The 21,712-nt window shown below is 43.5% G+C and overlaps 1 protein-coding gene across 1 annotated transcript in view; it reads right to left on the reverse strand.

Annotated features, from left to right (window-relative positions):
- Crybg3 (crystallin beta-gamma domain containing 3) overlaps nucleotides 1–21,047 on the reverse strand; it is a 100,757-nt gene extending 79,710 nt beyond the window's left edge. Inside the window, exon 1 of the mRNA XM_051150100.1 lies at nucleotides 20,840–21,047. Coding sequence (XP_051006057.1) covers nucleotides 20,840–20,988 — 149 coding nt within the window. The 5' untranslated portion in view covers nucleotides 20,989–21,047. The remainder of the gene's footprint in view (nucleotides 1–20,839) is intronic.
- Between the last annotated feature and the right edge of the window lie 665 nt (nucleotides 21,048–21,712).

Genomic DNA, 21,712 nt, shown 5'->3' on the forward strand with positions numbered 1-21,712 from the left:
TTGCCTGGTCTGGAACTTCACAGATGTGCCAAGAAATGACCCCCAGAGCTAAACTGCCCTGCCCATTGCCACCAGCCAGATTATACAGCTTGAATCTAAATGTGTCCAGGTCTATACATTACGTTTTCACATTTTCCTAATCCTTGACAAACCGAATGTCTCCAATGAAGACCATTATGACTGTCTACCGTGAACCATGGATTGGGCTTGGCTTTTAGCACATCAGGACGAGGAACTCGGGATCTACACAAAACCCAGTCTATTTCTGGAGACTGGTGCACAGTCTTTAACAATGCAATCTGTTAAGTATTACAGCCGCTGAATGAACAAAGTACTTCAGAGCACAAAACAAACAATAGCTCCTGCGTGCGCCATAAAGGAACGCCTGGGGAGGTTTGAAAAACAAGGAGTCCAAGAATACAGTGCTTCTGAGAGACACGTGTTTCGTTTGTTTTCAGTTTAGCACTAGCGCACACAACTTGGGACAAGCAGAGGTACTCCTGCAGCAGATGAGAAGGAGAGCAGAGGTTAATGGATACCACTCCAGGAAGAACTGGCTCGACCCGTTTCGGAACGCAATCTTTTTTCTGTTCTGACTGCAGTGTGAAAACTTAAGCGATCCGAGACAGGGGCAGTGCTATTCGCGGTGGCCCTGGACCCATGGTCACTACTGCTGCAGCATTTGGAAGCATCAGATGAGATGAAGACCGACCCCAGAGCGGATGGAATGGGAAGAAGTAACTTACGCTCCTCAGACTTCTCTAGCCATAGACCCTGCTGCCGCTCTGAAGAACGCCCAAGGGATGATCAGTGATAGCCAAAAGACAATGCTCATAAACTCCTGGAAGATACACTGGATTACCGTGTCCTAAGCCCAAGATTCTGTGCAGAAATATACAGACATGGAGATACAGCTATGCCCTTAAACGTTTCAAATGTCAGGAGAAAAAGTAAGCATGTAAAAAAAAAAAGGGTAAATATGTCAGCAGTCGGTTAAACACATGGAAAACTCTATGAAGAGAAAAACATAAAATAATACTGATACCTCTCACCCCTGCTTATCTAAGCAACCTTAATTAAGCCGATGATTCCCCCAAAGAGACATGAATGTAGCAGAAGCAGTTAGAAGAGTAAGGGGACCAAGAGAAGTAGGAGAGAGAGCTAACCAATAAGGCTTCTTATTTTCCAATGAATATCCAAGCGGTAACAATTTGTGACTGTTTCATTCATTATCAAACTGAAATGGATATCGGGATGGAGTTTCATTCTTCACTCCACACATCCAGATATAATCAATACAAACTCTGTTTCATGGAGCTTACATTTTACAGTCTAGGCATGAACAATATGACATACAATTGCAGACACATGGTGCAGGGTTTTCCTTTCACTTTAAGCTTTTTACATATATATTCATGTTTTGGTATGACGCATACATTTCATGAATCTCAAGTGGGGAAATATTTGTTTTTATAATAAATATCACACATGACAAAATTAAAGACCATTGGTGCATTAAAAAAAAAAAAAGAAGAAGAAGTAGGAGAGAGAACAATAAAGAGTAATCGGGAGGGGGGCAGTGAATATAATCAAAGTATTCGTGACTGTGTCAAAATGAGAAAGAATAGTGCACACGGACAGAACTGTAACACACATGCACATGTTTCCTGGAATCAGACTACATTGGTGACTGCGGTTTTAAAGGACAGTGGGTTCTTTTCTTAGCTTTTTACTAACTATACCTGTTGCCACAGGCTGTTTGTCTGTCAGGGTTTTCCTATTTATATTTTTAATTAGACATAACGGATACTAGTCTACTTAAGCTCAAGCCAAAGAAAATAAACTGCCAAACCCCATGTAAAAAGTGGCACAGCGTAAGGATCAGCTCACGATGAGACTGACTGGCCTGATTGATTGTACAGATGAGCCCTGGGACTCTACCTTCAACAGCCTGACTAACTAACCATACAGCAACTGCCTAACCTAATACCCCACTCTGAAGTTACCTAATCTTCACGTCACACAGGCAGCTCTAATCTGCTTGGGTTCCGTGTAGCCAGGCTTAGCTATGAATGCAGTCTGACACAAAGCTGAAAACTTAACTTCAAATGTTTTAAGACTTTCCTTTCTTTCTATTCTATCTAAAACTTTGCGATTCAAACATGCAGCTCTCAAGCACAAACTCTGTAATGACAAAGTCGTGTCAGAATATACAAAGGTCAGACATACCTGAGTTTTGAGAGTCCTTCCTTCCTTGGTAGAGCTGAAACTAGTAACAAGTTCTTCTAGTACAAAAGCGCTGCTGAAAACATACCTTTGGCCTTCTGCAACTAAAGTAAAGAGTCTGCAGGGAGCTGTAATTACCTACAAGTGCACACACACAGCACTGCACACATGCAAAGAGTTACATACATACACACCACACACTGACACTGACACACACACACACACACATGTACTCAGCAGAAAGTATGGCATTAACAATGAAATAAAGCTCACATTACCACTGGACTCTTCTCTTCTGCAAGTCTCTAAACCTATTTCCTCTAATCCTGTGATGCTTATCACTAAGGCAAAACTTGAAAATGTGTTGTGCTGTGTTTTAGCTGAGAGCTACAAACAGCACTTTTTACAATCATGTTTAGGCTGAAAACGGCGATGCTTGGCTGGGAGCATACTGCCCTCTCCACTGCAGGACAAGGGACTAGCTGTTAGAGGCCAGCTGGGCTACCTAGCCAGCCTACTTTTAAAAAGGACTAAACATTGTGACAGTGATAATGATCACTGCTTAGTTCAAGGTTTCAACTCTTCTTTTTCAAATAATTATAATCTCATCTTAATTAATCTCTTGTATCTGTAGTATTGCTCTGCTTCAATTAACTCTTTACAAGAAGGTCAAAGTGACTGTCAATGGCATCATGACATTCTTCTGTTAAACGCAACACATCTTTATCTACTGGTGAATAAGATGAAGGTGCCACACACAGAGAGACACAGATGAGGATGCATACACACACACACACACTATTCTCTATTTGATTGAGATACAATTGACATATAGAATCATTTATAATTGCTAGAACATGCCAAGTTCTCAGGCCAATAAGCTACTTTCCTCTGTTTGCAACACTTCCTGAACCGGCATTTAATCTTTCACAGTTTGGCTTCCCCAGTGTTTTCTGTCTCCTCACTGTACCCAGAAATACCTGCTTTTTATTTTAACAGCTGTCTGCCCATTGGTTCTACTCAAATATGAACTTTTAAATTCAGTAAATGTGTCATTTCTGTCTGTCACACAGCTGAACATTGTGTGTAGTACCGTGACAACACTCAAATATGTGCTCAGCGTTTAGGACTTGTAACAAGTTATCAATTTGTGTCTGTACATCTCATCAGAAACCAGGTTCCATTGAGAATACCATGCCTGGTCTTTGTCATCTTGCTGTACAAACAATGAAGAGAGAGTCAGGTTAGAGGAAAAATGATTCTGCAGGAACAAAATCCTTTTCAGTGTTGTTTCCCTCTCATGAGTAATCATCGATGTTGTTACACAATCCTGTGAAATGAAATCTCAAGAAGCAAAAGTATTTAATGAAATTTAAAAAATGTTAATTGAATATTCTTTCATGCTGTGTTTTGGGCAGTATTTAATACATGTTCCCCCAAATTGCATACTGAATTGTTATGGACCAAGGGCAGCACAAGCATTGTTTATACCTCATATTAAATATCTTAATAGATCATAGAGCCTTTGGGGCAAAATATTAATTGCAAAAAGTCATAAGTTAGCCTTTAATTTTCATTTTAAATAGGGCCTGTGTTGTGTATCTTAACAGTCTGTATCGATGTGCAGAGGAAAGTTCTTATTTATCAGGAGTATACATAACAGACAAGGATAACTAGTACCAGAAACCCATAGGTCAAGCAAGTAGCATAATCTGAACTGGTCAAAATCTGATTTGTTTGATTTCAAGCACAGGAAAGCTTCCTCTTTGAAAGGAGACACAAACCCAGCCTGGGAGCACACACCTTTAATCCCAGCAGTAGGAAGGCAGAGGCACACAACTCCTATCTGTGAGTTAGGGGCCAGCCTGGTCTACATCATGAATTCCAGCACAGCCAAGGCTACATAGTGAGACCCTGTCTCAAAAATACCAAAAAGGAGAGAGGGAAGAGAAGGAGGAAGAAGAGGAAGAGGCGGGAGAGAGAGAGAGAAAAAAAAAAAAAAAAGGAAGGAAGGAGAGAAATACTCAGCTACAAGACACATTTCAGAAGAAACAGAAATGGGGTTTATTTCTTTAACTTCAGGAATAAATTTGGCAGCATCCTTCCTCGCCCAGAAAGATCAGCTTTGCTTCATTGGACCTCAGTCTTCTTCCACTCCTGTCTTCCTCCAGAGACAAGATTAAAGCTAGCCAGACTCAGCTGCCTGTCAGAAATAAGCCAAGGTGTTCAAAGGTTTTAATAAAGATTTGATCCTAAATATTTGATACATCCCCACCCGACCCCCGAAACTTTGTCCAGTAAAAGAGCATTTTGTCCTCTTCATAGTGTAGACTATGAAGGAAGAAGGAGGGACAGAAGAAGGGAGAAAAACAGCATTGTGGGTAAGACATTCAAAACAGCGGATGCCGGCATGCTATGCAGGAAAAAGAGGCAGAACATATGAGAAAGAGACACATGCTCACATCCAGCTAATGCTAAACCCACTCCTGTGGTTTGCTGACAGTAGAAAGGCCTTTGTGACCCAAGACTATTTCAATAGCAATATTTTTAGAAGTAATTCAGTAAGCTCATGGTAGGGAGAAGGTAAGAGTCACAATCACAGACAGACACAAAGAATACCTGGCATCTCCACGTGGCCCTGTCTTACTTAACTGAAAAAGCAAAATAAAATCAGGGCAGTATGACGCACAGGCGCCACATTTCTCAGCAATCGTATACAGACCATCTCTGAAACCCAGGGCACCGACATGTGGCCTTTAAGCAGGTAGTTGCTTTGTGCTATCATAAAAAAACAAACTTCGGCAGCCGGGCGTGGTGGCGCACACCTTTAATCCCAGCACTTGGGAGGCAGAGGCAGGAGGATCACTGTGAGTTGGAGGCCAACCTGGTTTACAAAGCCACTTCAGGACAGCCAAGGCTACACAGAAAAACCTCAAGTCTCAAAAAACCAAAACCAAACCAAACCAAACCAAAACAAAACAAAACAAATATATATATATATATATATATATATAAAGATACAATAAATAAAAAATAAAACAAACTTCTGGACAGTGAAAAACAAAAGTGTGCATTAGCATTCTAACATGCAAATAATTTCCGTGAGCTTCGGGCCCAAATGCATCGTCTTGCTTTAAGCTAAGTTCTAACTAGATAGTAGAACCCTTGGCAGCTAAGAAATATGAAGCTGAGCCCAGTAACTGACCACCCCAACATATGCAGAGCAACTCACCTGCCTGTCCCCGGCACTCTTCCTGGTGCTAGGCGTTGAGCAGTAAAGGAAAGAGAGGGAAGAAAAAGAAACCCTTTGTCTTCCTCAAACATGCTGCACATGAAACAGAATCGCACAGGGTGCCGGGTATGTAAAACAAACATCTGATTGTCAAGTAAGGCAACTGAAGTAGGCTGAGGAATCTGCACTGTAACAGTCACCCCCGTCCCCAGGTGTTCAGCTGAGGTCATCCTCTGACACCACACTTCTGAACAACGAACTGAGCACCTCTCTAGATTCAGCTGAAAACTATGCCTGGTGCTTACAGAGTGAAGAGAGACCTCTGGTCAGGGAAGGCCACTATTTAACACTATTCAGATGAGGTCGGTGTTGAGACATAGAGAGTAAATACTAACAAGAAAACCCATGGAGAATACTAATTCTAAGCACTGCCCACTGCCGTTTAATCTGGCCAAACGGCTGCTACCGTAATGAGCACACAGAACATCTGAAGTAGAGAGTGCCACCCACAAGTGAGAAGTCCCCTCACTGCATCCACAAATCACTGACTACTGCAGAACAAGGCACAAGCGCACTGCCAGCTATGCATTCATGTGATCAAAGAGCTGCTTCCTGGATGGAGGAAGGACAGGCTTGACAAAGCAGCCTTTTACTGAACATTTTCTGTCAAGCAGCCTTTTACTGAACATTTTTTGTCAAGCAGCCTTTTACTGAACATTTTCTGGGGGGGAGGGGGGACTGGGGGGGGAGGCAAATATTTAGGCTAAAACCTTTCAAAGAGCTTGGCTTCTTTCTAAAATGAGCCTGCCAGTGGTGGTGTGGTCAGTGGGGAAGGGAAGCCACCCTTGGAAAGCAAAGCTCTCGTAACACTGGTACGCCCATGACATTTTTTTCTCACACATCACGATTCTGGTTTTGTCAGAAAAATCTAGAAATACTAAAGATTTGAGTACAGTTGCCTTAAAGTGTCTTGTGGAGGTGTACCCACTTGTCTGCAGATCCCTGAGTGGCTGTTTTGGTATTTCTAGAGTCGAGGCAACCTTTGATGGGATGCCATCATTGGTAGCCATCCTGAGCACTGCTAAACACTAGATCCCTTAACCTTATTTGGGAAAGTCCTTACAATCTGCCAGCTGGCTGTCCTTGGGGAAGTTGGCCACACCTAGCCTTTTCCGATAAGAACTGATATTCTCTTTTTCTTCCACTCCTCTTAGCTACATGATGCCTGAAATCTTGTCCTCTCTCTGTATGTTCATTTTTCACAGCACGTGGGGAACCGTCTGGAGGGTCTGCAGGACTGGGTCTGGTCATATAGCCAGGAAGGGAAGGGAAAAGGCATCAGGCCAAGACTGCATTATTTTCTCCCTCCACACTAACATCAGCTGGTTCACTAGGCGCAGCTCTCCATCTGCAACCTCATTAGGCCTGTCCTTCGTCACACGTTTCTTCTCAGCACACAGACTGACCTAACTCCTGTGAAGAAACTAGAAGTAGCCAGTGTCCAGCCTTCACTATATTGTGACTAAATCATATGTCAGTCCTCCCTGGGCTAAAGAAAAGATGGCACGCAACAAAGGCTTCTCTCACAGACCCTCTACCGAGCTGTGGTTATCAGTGATAAAAGGCTCTGCAAAACATTAAAGATGTCCCTTGGGACTTTTCAACAGTTATTGGGCTGTTGGTGGAAGCAGAGTCGCTGTTTTTAGTGGTAAAGACACTGGTGACTTGCTCATGCTTCATTGGCTAGCTTCACAGCATCCTGGTGGCTCTTGTTAAGCTTGGTAGGTCACAAAAACAAACAAACAAACAAACAAAAACAATCAAAAAACCAGGTGGGGGGAGATTGTCGGGAGAAGAGGACTTGGTTGTAGTGGAAGGGAGTTGAGAAAGAATGGGTGACAAAGATGTATGCAATTAATACTAACAAACATTTTTGATGAAACTAACAACAACAACAAAGAATCTTCTCAAAACAGACACAGGCCTCTTCTTTGATAGCACCTTAGGGACAAAAGGCCTTTTGGCAAAATCCTCTTTCTGGATGTGATTTTACAAATATGCAAATTGCTAATAGGCGGTTCCCAGGCCTGTAATCTTGGGATGCTGTGACTCTGCAACTACAGGGTCAGTGAAATAAGTAAACAGCCTAATCTAGAGTCTTCTGTGGGAAAGGAAGAAAAAGACTATGTCCAGGAAACCAACCACAAAGCAAAACAAATGCCAGCGCATCAGATCAAAGACACGTGTCCATTGGCCTTTATCTCAACATTACTGTGGCTACCTCCAGGCCTGTCTTCTATTCCGTTAGCCTACACCATGCTGGCCCTCCTGTGGTCCTTAAACATATTATGAATGTTACTCCCACCCCATCCAAAGAGGCTGCCTATGGCATGGAGGCCATGCATATGAGAGTGAGGAATGTTTTTCCCCCAGAAATACAGCTCCCTACTGCAAGCCCTAAGATGCTCTTTGCTCAAAGATCTACTGAAGTCTATTATGAATTAAACTGACTTTTATGTACTAGCTTGTAGTCCCATCTAGCAATCCCTATTCTGCCTCTACGAGGAAAGAAGATTTCCACATCAATGGCTGAGAGACAACCCCACCTGGAAAACTGTCCGTTCGTAAATGACGACTGCCTGCAGTACAGTGGTACTTAGACTTTTTAAATGGCCATTAGCAGGACATAAAACAGGTGGTTATGGCCCTATTTCTGGGCTCCAAATTAAAAGGTAACTAGAGGCTGCAATTTTAAGGCAATTAAACAGCATGTATTTCAGCTCAAACATCTGGCATCCGAATGATTTCAGAAATCTTGGGAGAAAAAAAATCAAGGGAAGGGGGAATGTAATGGATATGGTTAGATTTGGTTGCTTTGCAACCTTAGAGGATCTGCTGCTGCTCTACTCCATATGCAGGCCTTCTCCTGCGATTCACGTCTCTGGGTTGCTGCTATACGTTCAGTTTCCCATCTCAGTCCTACAACACGGGACCATAATTACAGTTCAGTCCTAGTCTGTGGACTGACTCTCAGCAGCTTGAGGTGCACCTGAGCTGCCGACTACTCACTAAGCTTGTATGACTCCTTTCCCCCCGCTCTCCCCAACTCCTCCCAACCCCCCACCCCTCACCCCCTAACCCCCACCCCCGTGACCTTTGTTCACCTCATGCCTTTCAGATGCCCTTCTAACTGGACATCTGTGACCCACCTCACAAGATGATGCTTTATAAAATTGGCATCTGGGGGTGGGGTGCAAATCTGTGATAGAGGGCTTGTCTATGTGTAAAGCCATAGGATAGATGACCAGTTACAAACAGAAAGAAAGAAACAGCAAGTACTAACATGGGGCAGTCACCCACGTACCATTCGAAAAATAGTCCTGAAGGAGGACTGGAGCCTGAAAGAAAAGGCAGACTGTGTCTCCCCAGAACCCTACAGGGTCTGACCCTGGCCTGCATTCTTCCTCCAACTCAAATCCTTCCTTTTCCTTGAATTCCAAGATGAATATAAACATGCAGTGTAAATATATAAGCACAGGGGCCATGAAAAATATCCAAAAGCTACATTTTATTTCCACTTCTTGCTAGGGCCTCCCGACTCCCAACGCATCTGGCTGTTGCCCTCTCCCCACCTCAGGGACTCTTTTCCTTCCATTCTGTTGCGCCTGCGCATACCGGCACACAACACCGCGCGCACTCTCGGGACCTTCCGATGAGGTTCTCTCACTCTGCAAAGTCTGCGCACACCGGCACACAACACCATGAGCACTCTTGGGACCTTCAAATGAGGTTCTCTCACTCTGCAAAGTCTGCGCACACTGGCGCACAACACCGCGCGCACTCTCAGGACCTTCAGATGAGGTTCTCTCACTCTGCAAAGTTCTTGTTTCGATGTGTTCATGCATCACTCTCAGATACGGTCCAAATCTCTACCCAAACGCTACCCAGTAGAAGCCTTTGATAGTCACACTTCCTAGACCTTACTAAACACTAACCACTTCCATCCGCCTTGTCCCTTCATCCTGCTTTATTTTCATTTTAAAGCATACTGTATACCGAGTTATACCATTTATTTTCTTCTCACATCCAGTAGAATGCAAACTCTTCCTCTAAGTAAAGATATTTAGATATTTAAAGAATGTTTTGATAAATGATGGCCCGACTAAAATTTTTATATAAGGGTTAAATTTTACAGTTCTATAGCTTATTTAAACGTATGTATTATTGCAGAGAATATTAAAGTACTATTGCTGATGGGGCAATTTTAATTTCATTCCCAAAGAGAACTGTTTACTTGTAAAAATACCTCCATATGTATATATGCACACAGGGAATGACCTAAAAGGATGAGACACATCTCTGAGAGGCAAGAGTTCTGAATGTGCCTTAACTGTATACTTTCATAGGACTCAAAACCTATTTTACAAAAGCACAAGTTACTATTAAAATTTACAGTACAGTAGTTGAGTAAAAAAAAAAAAAGTTAGTGAAATCGCACTTGAGAACAGAAAAATAACTAGACATTTAAAGTACAAATACTACACAGGGACACGTTCTTTGTTCCTTAATATAGACCACATCTTCAAAGAAGATCCTTAGATCTACATACAACAATGAAACAATCAAAATTACTACAGCTCACAGCTTCAATTCTGACTGACCAACAAGAGGCCACCTCCAGCCGGAGCATGCTCCCTGGCGCTTCTCCAGAAGGCCAGCCCCCCAACCCTCGGTGCTTCACCAGAAAGCCAAAAACAGAGTTTATCCCTCACCTACTCTCTGCCATTGCTGAGATATACAGTGCAAAGTCTCCCATTGTGGAAGGAAGGCTAGCAACTATGAGAAAGAAAACTCCAGCTGGTCACTGAGGCAGTATCTACTTTTAAAATAAATGCAATGCAAAGAACAAAGAAATTTCGGACATACAGCTTCTAGAATTTACATGACATCTGTGTAAAAATGCAGAAATACTATGTCAGGTTGTTTGAACTACATGCCATAAAAACATAAATACAAAGAAAGTTCCTAAAAAGCGTGCTATAGCAATGCTACCACAGTGTCTCTGGAGCCCCCTGGGAGTTCTCGCCCCCACCTGGGTCTTCTCTGTATTCCAACAGTTACAGAGAAACTGGCACTGAACACATGCTACTGTGTGAGATCTTGACTGTGCTGCCCTTCAGCAGTCTTGTTCAATGGCCAGGGGAGAAAGGGGACGTTACGGAGTTCAGTCATACTCAAGAAAAAGCTCAGCAGCAGTGGTAGGCAGAGAGTCGTCTGAAAAATTCAGAGCAAACTCATTTAATTGTGTCCTTCTGAAAACCACTATAACGTAACAGGAAGTCAGCTACTGGATAAGATGAGCAAGGGGTACCACATTCCGGAGTTTTGGAGAAGAGGAGCCCGACAGAAATTATTTGGAGCACACACAACTAGTCTAACTGGCTGCAAAAGCAGTTGTCATTTTGGCTTAGTCTAAGAATTTCAGAAAAATTCCAGTGACTTAGAAGGCAAAAGTAAGGGAAGAAACACAAGGCTAAAAAAATGTTAATTGGCATCCCAACTAGAAATTACAGACATTTGGTAGGAAATGGGGGGGAGGGGCGGATTAAAGTCTTCAAGCATGGGCATCATCTAAGGGCAGTTTTAGAAAAACCCTTCACCCTAGATGGCGAAGACAAGAATCTCTAGAGTAAAAGAACACAGCACACGTCTACCAGATGGAAAGGTGCCTATGTAAATCTATTATTCACCTTTATGCTGGATTAAAAGGAGATTCAATTTTCTCTGAATTTACAAAAGAAAAAAAGGGTTAGCCACATTTTTTAAAAAAGGGCCCTCAAATCATATTACTATAATTGTCATCAGCAAAAAAAAATTAAAGAAAATGGAGATATGATGTCAAAATCCATAGGAAAAAATATTATGAAATGTAAAAAAAAAAATCTCCAGTCCATTATTCCATTCCTTGTTGGATATAATCCAGCATAACTAAGAACTTAACAACAAAAAAAAATGAGATACAAAAATGGGGGGAACTGGAATAGATTTGAATAGGGCAGAGGAAAGAGATGAGGGGAAAGAGAGCGGTGGGAGGAGGTGCAGAGGTGAACTGAGCAACATAGTGTCGTTATATGGAAAGAAAACAGTAAGCACTTTGTAAATGTGCTTGGACATCCTAGAAGTAACAGTGAGAAAAGGAAAAATGGAAGTAGTTTGGAAAAACACATGAAGGAATCATGGGGCTTGAGAGATGGCTCTTCCAGAAGTTCTAAGTTCAATGCCCAGAAACCATATGGTGGCTCACAAGCATCTGTAATGGAATCTGATTCCCTCTTCTGGTGGGCATGAAGACAGAGCGCTAGTAGACATAAAAGAAAGAAAATAAGAAAAGAAAAACTCAAAATAAAACTTAAAAAGGAATCATAATAAGGGCTTGGCTAAACAAAATAAATTTGTATAGTAATACAAATCTGAAGATTCCATTTTCATTTAATCCTTCAATTTTCAGTAACTGTTCCAGATGGGTAAATGAAGGAACTGGGAAGGGGTTAAATGATTAAGTATTCATCTACCATAATCAAAGTCAGCAGACACTGGCTAAGATGAGTCAATAAGAATAAAGCATCATTTAGATACTGATATGTGTAACTAAAGCAGTCCCCTCATTAAACCAAAAACCTCAAGAATGGGTTCACGTTTCCTGACTGCTCCTACAGCCCCCTGCCTTCCACCTTGGTACTTATTATTAGGAGAGGAAGACTGAAGTGTACCAACCTGGTGGCGCATGCCCGTAATGCTAGTCCCAAGGGGGCAAAGGCAGAAAGGTTCAAGGACAACCACAAGGGTTTGGAGACTATCCTGAGCTAATGGGCGACATCAGTCTTAGAAAGGAAAGAGTGGTAATTAAAGAGAGAGCAGAAACTAGGTCACAGCGTGGGCACTGATGGATCCCCAGAACTTAGGAAACTGCCTGGCACAAATGACACATAGATAGGAGAAGCTTTCAAGTCATGTGATCACAATGTGAGGCTGGCATGAAGGAGTTAACGAACGCATTTTTGTGCATGACTTTTCCAGAAAAACATTACTCTTCCTAATCTATAAAGCACGTTGTTCATTTCATACACACCTGGGAGCCCACCTAGGACCCCGAGGAGATTTGGCTGCTGTGTTGTGCTGAATCTGGGGACTGGGAGGTACAAGCAAACTCCCTTTTACTGTAGCTCGGGGCCTGGCCAAGGTAGATGGCAGATGACCTCTAAGTGAGGTCAGAGTTTTATGGCTTCATCTGTTCTGTTCATTCAACCCAGTTTCACGTTATAAATTAATAATACACACATCTCATTTACACCTTTAGAGAGTGTCAAAAAAAAAAAAAAAAAAAAAAAAAGCCAAAGGTTCTGCAGCTACTTATATCCTTAATCAGAACTTTTCTTATTGAAAAAAAAAAAAAAAAGAACTTGTAGTCTGTTCTTCTCGAATCAGTAATTTCTAGAATTTCTTCTTCTTTAGAAAAATGTTCACCAGGTCCCAAAGCAATCTCTTCTTTAAAAAAAAAAAAAAAGAACTATTATGTATAAAGTGTTCTGCCTGAATAAATGCTTGCACAACAGAAGAAGGCACCAGATCTCAATTATAGATGGTTGCTCAGAATTGAACGCAGGACCTTTGGAAGAGCAGCCAGTGCTCTTAACCTCTGAGCCATCTCTCCAGCCCTGTTTTCTTTCTATGATAGGCAATTCACACAAGCTTGAGGTCTCAAAAGGTATAAAGTTAAAGTCTCCCTATTCTCCAGCCCTTAGCTTCCATCCACAGAGACAAAATAGCATAGCGCTATCAACAGCTAATTAAGTCCCTCCCCTTTTCTGGTCTGTACCTTCATTTGTTTTCTTTTTCTTTTCTTTTTTCTTTCTTTTTTTTTTTTTTTTTTTTTAAGTGGAAACAAAATCATTTTATTATTGAAGATTGTTTTCTTTTTTAAATGAACCTTGGAGATACTTCCTTAAGGCACAAAGCAAGTTTTGTTATTCTTGCCAACAGGTACACAATATTAATATAACAGTGGATACGTGTACAATTTATTAGTTAATAGGAATCTACTTTCCATGTTTTGCTATTAAAATATGGCTACCTTCACCAACTTCTCCTAAGCAATCTGATTCTGTTACAAACTTTGTCTGCGATGGAATTTCTACCTGGGAGCTGCTGAGTACACTGTTCTCTGCCATCATCCAAAACTCCTCTTGCTCTCCAAAGTGTGCATCAATTTATTCTTGTCTTACTTACTTTTATTTTCAAGATAAGGTTTCTCTGTGGAGCTCTGGCTGTCGTGGATCTCCCTTTGTACACCAGGTTGGCCTTGAACTCAGAGATCCTCCGGTCTCTGCCTCCCCAAGGTGCTGAGATTAAAGGCATGCACCACCATGACTTTTAAACTGCAGTGCTAAAACCCCATGACCAAGGTTATTTACAAAAGAAAACACTTACTTGAGCTTATGGTTTCAGAGGGTTTTAGCTTGGAAGAGCAGAGAACAGGCATGGGGGCAGGAAGTGCTGAGAGCCTACATCTTGAGAGGCAAGCAAGAGAACCCGCGGACAGCACAGGGTTTTGAAAAACTCAGTGGCAATAATTCCTACAAGTCCCCATTTCCTAGTCCTGATCAGTTCCACAAACCAGAGACCAAGTATTCAGACATATGAGCATTTGAGGGCTACTCTCATTCAAACCTTCCCTCAGGGAGTACATAAGCAGGATTCGGTTTATCCATTTCAAACTTGCTTATCAAATAGGCAGAACATGCCATCTTCCTATAGTTTTAACTTTGAAGAATGACTTGTATTTAAATATAGATTCATACCTCACATGATATATACATTTACTTTCTTTTCCAAGCTCACAACTGTAAGTTCTTTATTGTGCAGGCCTCGCCCGCCTGGGCAGATGTCTAGCTGTACACCACTGTCTTTCATTCAGCGCCATTTTCCAAGGCCAGCCTTCTCGCATGGGTGTTCCCAAGCTAAGCAGAGAATACTGTGACATTATGTAGGCTTTGGATTCTGATTCCAGCACTGGTACCGTGAGACTTCTCATTAGCCGAGAACCCTGGCAAGTCCTTCAATCCTATGTGTGTACAAGATGGAATACAGAAACGTCTCCCATCAAGAAAAAAAATTAATCTATTCAGAATCCCAGGCATGGGACGCTCATAAAAGGCTAATTTCATTCTGTCATCACTAATACACCAAGCAGGAAAAGGAGAAAGCCCGGCTGCCTGAGCTTGCAGTTATTTCTGTGTTTTGGGTCACTTCCGGGAAACAGTTCCGCAAGGTAAGTACTAAGGGAGAGTCCGAGTGGAGCTGTTGCAGCACTCTGCTAGTAGCACCTGCCTGGTGAACACTGGACATGAATTATTTCCAGTTGCAAACCTTAGCGGCTCCTCTACCAGCGTCAAACTACTCGGTGTACAGATCACTACCCACTTGGAACTCTGATTCCTCAAGGGCTGCACTTTTCTGACTCCACCTGTGCATGGATCCTAGGCAAGCCTGCAGAGTCAAGGAAGAACACAGCGAGCACTACTGTCCACCTCGGCGACAGCTACGACCACATCTCCACACTACCCAGAGTTGACAAACAATACGAACCAAATGGACTCAGGGAAAGGTTACTGTGAGACTTGAGGCCCAGTTAAAATTTTTATCTAATCTATGACATTAATGAAGACATCAGAGTCAATGAGATGGCTCAGCGGGGAAAGACCCCTACTGTCAAGCCTGACAACCTAAGTTCAACCCTAGGAAGGTCATGATGAAAGACAAGAACAGACGCCTGCAAGCTGTCCTTTGACTTCCATACATGTGCATCCACGTACATACACACCCAAATAAAATACATGTAATAAATAGTTTCTAAAGAGAAAAGCTATCAGAACAAGTCTCCCACACTAAAAACATACTTACTTAGTTCCTACTGAGTTCATCTTAATACAGACACGCGCACATGCACATACTCCGAGTTTCTGATCCACTGACATCAGTTTTTATCCAGCCATCTTTATACGCTGCTCACAATGCAGCATCATATTGGGAACACATGCACAAAGCAACCACATCAGCCTGTAGAGTTAACAGACTCAAATGAACTATAATTCCCTCAACTTTTATCTCATGCTAGCTCTCTTTTCATCGAAGCCCCTGGGTTGCCTTTATATCTACCTTCACTTTCTTACCACCACTGTTTTATTTAGCATTTCTAACACAGCTGAGCTCATTAGAACTTTGAGGAGGACATGGAATACTTTGTTGAGGGACTGGTTTCTGCTTTACAATCTGTCATGATTCTTTTTACGCATTTTCCACCGACGAATAAAAATGCTAAAACCATCTCTGGCTCAGTAAAGTTAGGAGTTTTGATTACATTTCCAGCATAGTTAGATTGCACAACCGAATCCTTTTCCAGGGACCCCCATGGCAAGAATTTACAAATGCTCAATCCCACAGGTAGTCTATGAAAACCCAAGAAACAAAAATCTCACTTACAAAAGGCAGTGTCTTGAAGCTTTAAAACAGCTTGCTATTTCTTCTCTGCTACCACGGCTAAGTTCCTGGCCATCCAATAAGATACACGCCTCCAGGGGCTTCTAGAATTTGCTAGGCATTTTTTTTACCACTTCAAGTCTGAATTGCTGGCATGGCATAGGTATGTCCGTATGCATCTCAGCTTAACCAAAGGCCAATAGCTCTCAATAGCTCTCTGGCTGGGCATCAGAATCACTTTTTTTTGGGGGGGGGGGGCAATTCTATCTTCTGCTCTACAACCCATTAACTTCCTGACCTCTGTCATTCAACACCCTCAGCTATGATGACAAGTAAAAACACCCTCCAGCCTACATTTCACAAAGCTCCCTTGGCGAGTAGAGAAAGTACAAGCCTGGGCTGAAAATCACTACTGGCCTCCTCTTTAAGGCTCTAAGCAACAAGCAGAGATTCACTCTTTATCTGTGTTTGGGAAAGCCATACCAAGATAAGACACCACTCCCGACCTTGTATTTAGGGAACCCATCTTACCCTCTTCTATCATGGATACTCTAACAGTTCTCTGAGAGTCAAAGTCATATGGCCCACTCCACCACAGAGGGCTTCCTTTGTTCAAATGTGGGTTTTGTTTGGTTTTGAGACAGGGTCTCTGGCACTGTAGTCCAGAATGATCTAGACCTCGTTGTGTAACTCAGCCTTGCATCTGAAGCAGCCCTCTTGCCTCTGGGATGACAGAACAGGAATGAGCCAACACACCCAGCTTCTAAGGTATGTGGGAAAAGTATGATTTTGAAGGACAAAGGAGAAAACGGTGTTTAATGAACCAAGCACTGGAGTCAGAGACCTAAATTCAATCCTTGCCCTGGAGTCTTTCCTCCCCCTGTGACCACAGGTAACCCACCCACTCTCCACTGGGAGTCTGCCCTCTGCTTCCCACCCACTTGCCTGGGGGTATTTTGAGTTATCCTAACTACCAGAGATGCTACTGGCAATCAGTAGGTAGAATCATGGGCATCAAATGTCCTACAACGGACAGGAGAGTTCAGTTTAACGAACTGTTACATCCTATATACAAATAGAATCTGCCGTTAAGCACTATCTCATCCTCAATGTCTTCGAAACTGTAAGAGGCTTCTAAGTGTAGCACCCCTTTAGCCTGTGGGTGTGGTGTAAAAGAGACACTCAGGCAAAAAGTTCTCTGCCCAGGCCTGGTCCACAATCGGTCCTTGAGAAATGTTCTTCTCATTGTATTAGCTCCCTTCTGGCTTACAGGTACCGAGTGGAACCATAAACAGGTTCATTGTGTGTGGTACGGCAAGGGCACAACCGTGTGCAAGCATTCTCACAAAGCAGATAAGAAGGCATGTGTTCACCTACAAACTTCCATATTCCAACACTGTCCACTTAAGAGAGCCATTTTTAAAAAACATTCCAAAACTCCCAGTGAAGAGCCAAACATTTTTTCCAGAGGCCCAGTGACTCAATTCTAATCTAACTTTCTTTCTTTCTTTCTTTCTTTCTTTCTTTCTTTCTTTCTTTTCTTGTTTTTGTTTTTGTTTTTTGAGACAGGGATTCTGGGTAGCCTTGCCTGTCCTGGACTCACTTCGTAGACCAGGCTGGCCTTGAACTCACAGCAATCCACCTGCCTCTGCCTCCCAAGTGCTGGGATTAAAGGCATGCGCCACCACGCCCAGTTTTTATAATCTAATTATCTGGATGCCTCTCTCTCTGGGTCCTACCAACATACATCTCCTAACCGATCTTAAATTCCTGCAAGCCCTTGTACCATATGCCATACCTGTTCCTGTTTCTCCCATCCCACAGTAACATACACAACTAGTAGGCGACTTAATGTCATCTATGCCATAAGGCCCCCAACGGACTCCTCTATTTCTTCTAAGGTGTCCAGTCTTATGTGCCAATCAACTGGGCCAAATGCTACCATGACAACTATCAAATGAGACACACTGAAATCTGGGAGTTCTTAACAGTTTCCTGTGAAAACTTTCAATTGCAACTTTCATTGCTACATAATCAGTGCTGCCACAAGCACTTCTGGTATCTGGTCCACTAACACATTCATTTAAATACTCAACAAAGGGGATCTTTGCCTTCTTTGATGGCTGAAGGTTTAGTGAGAACAGAGTGGCAGCAAACTCAAAAAAACTAATGATTTGTTCACACCAAAGTGAAAACTGAGCAAGGCAAAACTCAGTGAAAAGAAAGGTTCTCTCATGCCTCCAACAGGGGGTACTAAAAAACTCTATCAATGTGGGCGACATTACAATGGAGGCCTGGCAACCTCTAAAACCCTGTGTTTATCCTAACTTATCTCATCAGCCTTTGCTTTCATTGATAGCAAACAAATATCTGGAGGGATGGAAGGAGCCGATGTCATAAACTTGACTTTCATTGCTCTCGTTCATACTTATGTTTCATTTAGTTCTGTTCTTAAGAAGTGTATGTCACACCAGCCAAGGAAAATACAGGCCGTAAACTTCAAACCCCTACCCAGATCTAGCCAATGGACAGGACATTCTCCACAGTTGAGTGGAGAGTGGGGTATGACTTTCTCACGTACTCTGGTGCCCCATATTTGACCACGTCCCCTGGATGGGGAGGCCTGGTGGCACTCAGAGGAAGGACAGCAGGTTACCAAGAAGAGACTTGATACCCTATGAGCATATACGGGGGGGGGGGGGTCCCCCTCAGTCATAGTCATAGGGGAGGGGAGTAAGGGAAAAATGAGAGGGAAGTAATAAGAATAAATTAATAAAATAAAATTTAAAAAAAAGAAGTGTGTATCCTGTTTTATAGTACATGAGTAAGCTGAATAATAAAATGCTTATAAGCCAACACAATAAGTCCAGGCAGGAAAGGACTATACAATGCAAGCCTGAGAAAACCCATTTTATCCCAAGATACTCCCCCAAAAAGGCAGATGTTAATAGGCCATGTACATTAAGGGGTCTCAGTGTCCCAGGCACAGGTGAAAAGTAACTATGCAACTTTGAGCAGCTCTCTTTAAAATTGTTTTTACAGTAAAACAGAGACTGTGATCATTCAAGTTTGTTGAAAGTTGTGCGGAGTCACTTCCCAAATTTTAAACTGCTAGACATGTTACAGGTTGTTGTTACTGTTTTTATTTGGGAGCCCATTTCTTGGGCACCTTTGCATGGCTACCTACTATAACAGGCAATGTCACATCTATTGGACTAAAACTACTACTACAAAAGGTGAACCCTACTCTCAATGACACCTACAGGTTTTACTGCCACAAAGTGAAACACCAAAACACCCTTTGGTTTCGAAATAGGACCACAGTGACAAATCACACTTCTCCCAAATCTTGTTAGCAGCAGTGCTGTTCTGTTACTGGGGTGATGGTACTGCTGACTTGCTCCATTTGTTTCATTGCACTTTCAATAATGGCTTTGTGCTTGCTTATATCTGTGAAAAGAAAGACTTAAACTCATAACAAATAGCTAAACACCCATACGGAGGGGATTATCTGCAATCCCCTTAACATCTGGCCACTTCTAAAAAAGATGAGGACAAAATTAGTGCTCACATAAGCACAACTAAAACTGCACAGTGAAAAGCCCCAGCCTGTGCCTATCGGGTGGTGAGGAGAGACAGAGAAGGGGGTAGGTGAAAAGAGACCTAGCTGCTGGATTAGTCAGCCCCAGGCAGAAAGAGTCCAGAATGGAGGAGTGCCTGCCTTAAAAGGGCAAATAGGCCAGGAGAGCAGGCAGGATTTCAGGACAAAGCTGATAGGAAGAAGCTGGCTTGCTCCTTTCCACCACTCTCAAGTTTCACCCCGTGCGGAGTCGACAGCTTTCATATCACTGAAGATTGTGAGCGACGACGTGACAGCCGTGGCAGACACCGCAGGCCAGGTGAGATTTCAAAACTACCAGTAAGGACTATGAAACTTCGACTCTTAATACCATCAACAACCAGGGCAGCAACACGTGAAACTCTCAAGTAGACTACCCAATCGATTATAATTGGCCACTTCTTGGAAAGATGTGTTTTGCTAACAGGTGATTATAATAGAAATGTTTTACAATTAGGAAAGCCAAGGAGCAAATCACAAACCCTAAATAGTAATGGAACCAGAACTGTCAGTTGTTTCCGATCCATTTTTCTTTGAAGTCCATCAGCAAGTCTTTAGTCTGAGGCAAATATAGCTCTCTAGAGGGCCACCTTCCAAGGACATGGGTTACAGGTTCTTCCGGTGCAACCGAAGTTGGCCTCACTTCTCCAATAAATAAATACATAAAAGTTGAAAGAAGCGAGTTACAGGCAGGATGAGGAAATTAAAAAACGGGCATTTTTATGAGACGAGTTTTTAACATGTCAATCTTTAGAGTAGTAGGGGTAGAGAAAAAAGATTATGGAAAAAAGGGCACATACTAATGATTAAGCTAAGCCAGCTCCAGCCCTGGTTGCCCAATTGAAGAGCTTCAGACAGATGTCCCAAGTGAGAGAGGAAGGAGGAAGGGCGGCATCATTTAAACTGTAAACAAATCTGGCGAAGACTTCAGATGCTGGATGAAGTCTTGGGAAGCTCTTATCGTAACTCCTTTACGAATCACTTCCAGAAAAACTTAAGATGGCAAAGCATGCCGCGGCCGGAGGGGCGTGAGGCTCCTTCGTCCGCAGCAGGGCGGACCCGAGCGGAGGGGACAGACTCGGGAGCCCCGATGGCGGCGGGAAAGGAAGCGCGCGCAGGGAACCGGCAGGGAGCAAGAAGTTCCCCAGATCTAAGCCACCCAGGGCGGGACCGGAGGAAACCCGAGCGGAGGAGGACCCAGCGAACAGCGCCCCCGCGGCTCCCACCTGGCGACACTCCGGCTCGCGCCGGCCGGCTGGCCGGTCCCCGGCTTCTCCTCCTCTTCCTCTTCCTTGTCCCGGGAAGGGTTCCGCGGAGCGAAGAACCGAGAGAGGCTGTGCCAGGGGGCGCTGCCCCTCCTGCGGCCGCCGGACATCTCCCCCGCGCGGCCACTACGAGGCGGCGGCCGGAGCGCGGGTGGCCACAGCCCTGGCCTGCGGAGCGCAGCAGGAGTCGGCGCGGGCCGCCAGCGCGGCTCCTCCTGCCTGGCCCGCACGAGCACTCCCGGTGCGGCTCCTCCTCCCTCCTGCTCCGGAGCAGCCCGCCCCCCGGGAGGAGCCAGCGGCCGCGACCGCCCTGCCGCCTGCAGCCTACAGCCTGGAGGCCCGGGAGGAGCAGCATGGGATGCTAAACTCAGGCTTCCCGCCCAAAACACCCAGCCCGCAGCCCAGTTGGCTTTGCGAACAGCTACTGTAAATGTATTGCTTCCCTTCCCAGGTTAGGGCAGTTTTCGAAGAGGGTCATCAATTAAGGTCTGTGGAAACACCTGGCAAGAAGCAGCACCAGCGTGCCCTGCAAGTCCTGCAACCAAAGCACAGCAGCCATTCTAAAGAAAGCTTTAGCCAGCAGGGTTGAAGATACCAGGGTCCCATCTGCCCAGCTGTCAGCAACTTGTTTTGCTTTGGCTGGCTCAGATGTGAGTAACTAACCCAGGTACGCTTCAGTTCTCACCCTTCACCTACGGGCTGCTCCTAGAATCCTTTTCAACAATGACGAGGATCAAAACCAAATATGATTCATGTATGACTCAAACTAGAAAATGCTTAAACAAATATTTTGTTGTTGTGCAGATGTTACTGTAGTCTGCAACCTCAAAAGTC

This window comes from Acomys russatus, chromosome 8, assembly GCF_903995435.1.
Source record: "Acomys russatus chromosome 8, mAcoRus1.1, whole genome shotgun sequence".
Classification (NCBI taxonomy): Eukaryota; Metazoa; Chordata; class Mammalia; order Rodentia; family Muridae; genus Acomys; species Acomys russatus.